Here is a 7500-nt window from a genome sequence, read left to right as displayed (position 1 = left end):
CTAGGGGCGTTTCTAACCAGGAGCCTCCCGTTGTGCAGGATCTGATCAAAAATGCTAAAGGAAACATCAACTAAAAAAAAATTAATACTTTTTTATTTACGTCAGTTTGCTGTCCACCACGTTGGGATAAACATGGTGACTCGTGTTATTACGTGGAAAAGACTGCAACCTCGAAATGGCAAGACGCTCGCAAAAAGTGTCAAAACATGGGAGCTGATCTCGCCATTATCACATCATCAGACGAAAACCGTTTTATTGCAAACCTGACGAAGAAATATAACATCAACAAGGGACTTGGAATATGGTTTGGTCTTCAACGATTGGCTGACTCCAAGTTTTACTGGATAGACGGTACCCCATTGGAGGGTCATTTCCAAGCGTGGGGACAAGGGCAGCCAGACAACAGTGGCGGCGAAAACTGTGGTCACATGAGGGGACTCGCAGGTCAGCCTCCAGGTCAATGGAATGACTTGCCTTGTTCGTTGGGAGCAGGATATGCTCCTTACCCCGATCTGATTTGGGAGAAGCCCATATCGTACTTCTAGTAAGAGTGGTGCAGCTCAGTAAAACTTAGAATCCACAACATTACTATACTCAGGAAAATTTCCATAATCTTCTGACGTAAACACAGTTGAGAAATAAGAATTCATGCTTTCCGCAATCGCCAAGTCGTCCGTCGGGGTAACATCGTCCACTTTCAGGGCCGTAAGTTCGTTTGATCCTTTGCGCACTGATGAAACAAAACTCCAGAAAGGTTTTGGATTTCCAGAAGACTTTAGATCTTCAGATATCTTGTTGATATGGTCTCTCCGAGCAGAGTTACATGCTTTCTTTAGGAAGTTATTCATAGTACGATACACTTTCCAATCGTTTTGTAATCCAGATTTTTTGGCTTTCTTGTAAAGCTTCTTCTTCTTCTTACAAAGCTTAATCAATTCAATAGTAATCCAAGGTGCGTTCTTCCGTGATTTTATTTGCCGCTTCGGGATACACTTGTCAATTGCAATGAATAACAGGTCAGACCATGCAGACCAGATAATATTAATGTCATCTTGCAAAAATACACAGTGCCAAGGGATATAACGAAGCAGCTCTCGTAGGTAGACCCAGTCCGCCTTGGAATAAGATTAGGTCACTTTGTTCGTCTTGCGGCGCTCATACGGCCAGCGAGGAATTGAGGTGATAGCATTGTGATCAGAGAAAGGTTCCGCAACAATCAAATTGTCAACAATATCAGGGGCGGATACGAAAACTAAATCCAAAATATTCTCCTCTCGCGTAGGACTATTTACTAACTGAGTCAGGAAGTTATCGTGAACAATGTCCAACAACAGAGTATAATTTGCGGAATTATTTAACGCACATGTGCAGGTATTTTCCCAGTCAAACGCATTGAGGTTGAAATCTGTTGGAAAGTAAAATGTCAATAAAAATGAATTCAGATTCACTCTGGAGAGACTCGCGTGGAATGGCTTTGATATGATTTCTCACAGCGATAAGCACACCTCCATGGCGACCATTAGACTTTCTATCCCGTCTAAATACCAAATAATCGGTAGGGAGAATCTCGCTATCAGAGATAGAGTTGTCCAAATGTGTTTCGGTTAAAGCGATAATATCATAGCACGAGGCGGCAATGTCAAGTTCAAGTTTGCTCCTTTTGTTCACAATGCTTCGTGCATTAGCATAAAATGTCGAGAGGCCATTGAACTTTGAGTATCTTTCTTCACTGGGATTATGCAGGTCGGTGGTACGAGGACCAGGATTCGGTTCAACATCGCCGCTCCTCAGGAGTAAAGCAACTTGAGAGCTTGCGACAGAGTTAGAGTAGTAGTTAATCCTCGAAGAAGTGAAGCCTTTCCGAAATAACGGAGAGATGAAACGGCGTCTTATCAAACACGTGGCAAGGAGATCAAAATTCCTTGAAACAGCATCATTTTGAGTAGCAATTTCAGCGAACACGTCAACACGATGGCTAACTGGTAAACATTTTACCAGAGGCGCAAAAGATACATTAGAAATAAGAAATAAACTCAGTATTACACGACAAATGCCGGAGCGAATCGTCTTATCTTAGGGTAACCAATCAGAGCTTTGTTGACTGAGCCAGCACGTGAATGCAACAATGATTTTCTGAACCGATTCGCGCGGTTAACTTGTGACTGTGGGACTAAAAGCAAGTATCACGTACAACCCCAGAATTTTCGCAAAAAAGTTCTAAATATCTAGCCAAAATTTCTTAAGATCTCGAATTTTTGTCAAAGTATCTATGTGGAATAATAGATGTGGAGTGAATGGAAAAACGTCTCACTGGCTAAAATTGCCAACCATGCGCGAGTAAAGAAGAGAAGTGACAGCAAAAAGAAGTCACCGTGGATCACCTATGAGTTAATAAGAAAAATGAAAAAAGGGGACCTCTTAAAAAAGGAAGAACTCTTTAACTAATGATGAGAAAAGAAGCATTCACGCTCAAACATGTCATTCCATTGAGAAGGGAGTGTCGTTCAATTTTTGTGCCCTCCACTCTCCTCCCCTCGGTGACGGTCGCTCCTTTCCCGCAGCACCTCGTGGTTTGCGCGGAAATTATTTTCGTGCCACATGATAACTATTTAATCCCCTTATTAGTAGCTTCCAGTTAGGGATTCCGATTTTTACAGGGTACCGTAACAGCTTTGCGAGAAGCAACCAATAGTTGGTCAGTGAACACTGATTATGGTCTGATTAATGGCGTAATTTTTATAGCTGGAATAAGTTACTGGCGTAAAATATGACAGTATGCAAATAAGTTAGAAAGAAATTACGCCCTTAGTTTCTGGGGTAAAATGTTACAGTGTTTTAACAACACTGTTGCGTTGGATTCAGTCGCAAGCATATTGCACTCGGAACAGTGCAACTCGGCTCGAATGACTAATTGAATGAAGCAAATATAACTGATTGTTGAATTGTGCATGAATAATATTGCATTATCAAAGTGACCAGAGGAGCCATAATCCAAAGTGACATTAATTAATTGATTGTTGATGAGGCCGAAGGCCAAATCAACTATCACCTCATAGAAATCGAGATCGAATAATCTAATTGTTTTTGTGGAATTCTTACTAAAATTTACTTCAAATAACGGTTTTCAATTATTTTTTGACGTATTATTAAACTTTGCGCCTGAAAAAGATCGCTCGGATTGAATTGCCATGTATGTATTAAAGGCCGGAACACACGAGGGAGCTTGCTCCTGAAACACGCTCCCGGGTAAGTACCCCAACCAGTACACACGAAGGACACGACGAGGGAGCTGAATGATGAAACAACCCGATTGGGGCATGGGAACTGTTGTGAATGAAAAAAATAAGCCAATTTGATCGGCCAACTGGAAACACGTCATGTCACGGCAAGCAAATTTCAGTACACACCGGGGAACTTGCTCCCGAAACAGACTCGTGCAACAGATTTGCCCCTAGAGCTTGGTCCCTCATATCAAACCAGTTTGATATGAAGGAGCAAAACTCGGGAGCAGAAGTTTTGTTGCGCAACATATTTTTCGCTAGAAATCGTTGGTGCAGACGAGGGAGTTGCTCCGGGAGCGTCTTGCTGGAGCGTGCTGCGGGAGCAAGCTCCCTTGTGTGTACCGACCTTAACATTCAATAGCATCAGCGGATGAACAATTGCACCTCTAAACAATCACAGATAACAAATATACTTTCAATCTCGCGCAATGGTTAATCATTAACACCAATAGAAAATCAATTCCATAGTATGACAATCAAGGGTGTATTAGAGACATGCAATAACGCAATTTGCATAGAGACGCACAATAATTGCACCTTCATACAATCGTTTATTCGAAATGGTCAATCATTAACGTGAAATGACAAACGTTGGTATTTTTCCAATAAACAATAGGTAGGAAAAAGTATTCATTAGGGTCATTCATCGTAGTTACATGTATTTTAAAATACTGAACAAACATACAAGAGTATGTACATTATTATTTAAATTTAATGTTATTTTTGCACTATTTTGTTGCTGAATCAGACATTTTACATATAGAGTACTGTAACAAACAGAGTACGCTGTATGTACAAGTACATGTACAGTACATGTAGACGCACTGGACACAGAAAGAACCGAAGAAAATCATGCCACCAAGAACAGAATCTTACTTGAAGAGCGACAAAGAATTATTCAAGCCTTCGAAGATGTTAATGAAGATTATTATACATTGTAGTCACCACCTGTCTCCTCATTGGCTAAAAGCCTACAGTTAATTCTGGGAAACAGCGCAACCTACAGATTATTTCAAATAATCTGTAGGTACAGATTAGTAGTACTAATCTGTACTGTAGGCTGCGCGCGCAATACATGATTTCCAAGAGCAATGTGTTTGAAAATAAACTGTGATCGCTGCGGTAATGCGTTTGTCGTTAGGTTAAATCTCGACCCAAATGAACATGTGATTTTCATTTATGACGGCGCACATAGCCACCATCCTGCTATTTCTGGTCCTAATTCTGAGCTTAAAAAGCTACCACCATACAGCCCGTTTCTTAACGTCGTGGAGAGCGCAATAAGTGCCTTGAAAGCAGCCATATAAGAGGACATATTAAAGTCAACCAGAGCAGCAAGAACAGATGGACAACAGGGCAAGACGACAAGGAATCGCGTTGGGCAATATCTGCACTCAGTTGCTACATCGGGCCCCGCAGAGAAACATTAGAGAGCTTTAGATTCTAGTACGAGAACGACTACGAGTACGAGATTTTCTCATAAGACAACATTGAGCGCGCGCAAACCAGCGTCATTTTGGCGGGAAAAACGTGATGCCGTCGTCATTTTAGTACGAAGTTTAGCAAAAATGTCGTCGAATCAAAACAAGTCAACAACACGGTAGCAGTTTTGGCTTTTTTTTGATGAGCAAAAAGGCTTAGTTAACAGCAATAAGAATAACTGAGCAACCTATACTGCTAACAACTCCTGAGAGGGAGGGAGAAAAAAGCCCGATTGTCATTTTGACCTAAACAAATATAATTCTGAAAAGAGAACTTTGACCCATCAGAAGCCATGAAAATCAATTTCCTTTGATGAAGTCTCTTTTGCAGTTTCCAAGCCCTGCAAAATCAACGATACGTTTGCTGGCCCTAACAGAAGGGTACCTAAACTAACAATGCAACAATTCTAAGTTTCAATTTCTTTTTCCTTGCTGGCACCTAATAATAGCACTTCATTAAAAACAGAACCACGGATATCAGATTTCTAGCATTTTCAAGTTAAGTCAAAGACACTATAACTTCAGAATGCGAAGTGCTTTTTGACTGCAGAAGCACTTTTAGACAGGAGGCAGACAAGTTAGTCATTTGCAAGGGCAGTTACAGAGTCGACCACGATGATGGATCTACCAAAAATGACTCTGACCTCTGAACTACCAAGTTCAACAGACTCGCCACTCCATTACACTACTTCAAATCAGTTGCAAGAAACGCACTTTTTACAGACGATATAATCTGCAATTATTGCAGTTCAATGTCCTCTAATCCTTACTGTGCCTCCTCAGAATTTATTTATCGATTCCGGTTTTGGACATATCCTCACAGAATCTCAGAAGAGGCAATCCTTTTTTCATCACAGGATGACACAGCAAAAAAATTGCAGACAATGTTCAGAAATTGTGTGTAAGACAGTTTGTAAAAGATAGTACCGGTAACTGACTGTCCCATTTAATTACCTTCACGACAACACAACTGCAGGCAACAACCTTCCTGGCTTTTCCCTCTTTGTAAATTTTACAGAGACCAGCTTACTCGCCAAGTTTCTTGTAATCATCAACCTTAAAACCAAAATCAAGATTAACAAAAAGAAACATGTAACCCTTCAAATCAAGAAAAAAATTCCAAGAGCGAGTCCTTCTGAGAAGAGTCTGCAGAAAAGTATCGAAAATCACATGATATCTATTACAAGTCAGAATTAATTAACAATTAGACCCGTAGCCCGCAAGGGCTACAGGTCAATAGCCCATGAGGCGAAGACGAATGGGCTATTGACCCGTGGCCCTTGAGGGAGAAGGGTCTAATTGTTTTAGTATCACCCAACTAGTTGGACAGAAAAGGCTCTAAATAAAGTTGGCAAATGCAAGTTAAAGAAATTTTTATTTGGGAACAAAACGAATGAAAGCGTCGTGCTTTTCGCTACTCGAGGACTATTAATAATAGTAGCGTAGCCAATCAAAATGCAGGATATTCATTAGTCCACTAGTTGGGTGATGCTAATATCTAATACATACTGACTGTAGTGTTTTTGAGACTTGTCAATCATTTATGCAAATGACCCACGCGGTCTAGAAGCTAGGATTTTTGTATGTTGTAGTCGTCATGTCTGTTTAGTAAATATACTGTTGTGTTCGGACAAGTGGTTTCAAGTGTTTATTTGACCGTAAACATCACATCTGGCGACGAGGATCAAGCAAAGAACCCACAGAGCGCGTTCTACCAGGATTTCCGAAGCGATTTCTACAGAGATTTCCCAAGAGAATTCCAAAGCTATTTCCCGCGAAATCAAAACAATGGCGATTTCACTGCCTAACTTCCCACCGTTTAAGGTTCACGTCGATGGAAATGCAGATCCTAGATGGAAGAAATGGCTAGGGCGATTCGAGAGATTAACCATTGCAATGGGGATTACCGATGACAAGCAGAAAAGAGCTCTTCTGCTGCGTTACGGCGGTCCAGAGGTCGACGAGATCTTCGAGACACTTCAAGACGTCGGCGAGGACAAGGATTACAACAAAGCCGTCAAAAAACTAACCGCTTACTTCTCTCCACAAGTGAACACAACATACGAAGTATACAACTTCCGTCAGGCCAAGCAAAAGGATGGAGAAACTCTGGACAGTTTCCATACCCGTCTGAGAAGCTTAGCAAAGACCTACGATTTCGCAAATCTAGACAAGGAGATCAAAGAACAAATCATCCCCCTTCGGCGTAAAGCTCTGCGAGAGGACCTCGTTTTAGCTGGTCTCATGAAAGCTGGTAGAGCCCTAGAATTAAGCGAAGTACAAGCGAAGGATCTTGAAAATAAGGATAAAACCGTGAACGCAATAAAACCACCCCAAAAAGGAACACTAACACAACCCAAAGGCAAACAGCGCCGTCCGCAAAATCGCCAAGGGTCACGCAACCGTGACAAATCCAGAAAGGGCGACGGAAAGTGTAGGAACTGCGGTGGAATATACCCTCATAGAGACAGCTGCCCCGCTAAGGACAAAAAGTGCACCTCATGTGGCAAACTAAACCATTTCGCCCAAGTTTGCAGAACAAACCCACCTGAGTCGGCAAACCAGGTCACGCATCGAGACACTGATGTAGAAGATGAGGATGTGTACACAGTAGGCCGTGACAAACAACCTATGTGCCAAGTCAGGATAGACGAAAAACAAGTGGAAATGATGGTTGACTCCGGAGCATCGGTTGATCTTATCGATGAGAACACCTTCAGGGAATTATACAAGGAAAA

At 41.5% G+C, this 7500-nt stretch overlaps 2 protein-coding genes across 2 annotated transcripts in view; both read left to right on the top strand.

Moving 5' to 3' along the window:
- The window catches only part of LOC137985933 (perlucin-like protein), a 2841-nt gene extending 2296 nt beyond the window's left edge, over positions 1-545 (top strand). Inside the window, exon 2 of the mRNA XM_068833376.1 lies at positions 106-545. Coding sequence (XP_068689477.1) covers positions 106-545 — 440 coding nt within the window. The remainder of the gene's footprint in view (positions 1-105) is intronic.
- A 6005-nt stretch (positions 546-6550) lies between these two features.
- LOC137985932 (uncharacterized) lies at positions 6551-7453 on the top strand (the record flags this gene model as incomplete). The annotated part of the gene is made up of 1 exon (XM_068833374.1): positions 6551-7453. A coding segment is annotated over exon 1 (903 nt), but the record flags the coding sequence as incomplete, so codon positions are not given.
- Between the last annotated feature and the right edge of the window lie 47 nt (positions 7454-7500).

This window comes from Montipora foliosa, unplaced genomic scaffold (assembly GCF_036669935.1).
Source record: "Montipora foliosa isolate CH-2021 unplaced genomic scaffold, ASM3666993v2 scaffold_116, whole genome shotgun sequence".
Taxonomy (NCBI): domain Eukaryota; kingdom Metazoa; phylum Cnidaria; class Anthozoa; order Scleractinia; family Acroporidae; genus Montipora; species Montipora foliosa.
The sequence above is the reverse complement of the archived record's forward strand: the minus strand, read 5'-3'. Positions and strand labels throughout refer to the sequence as shown.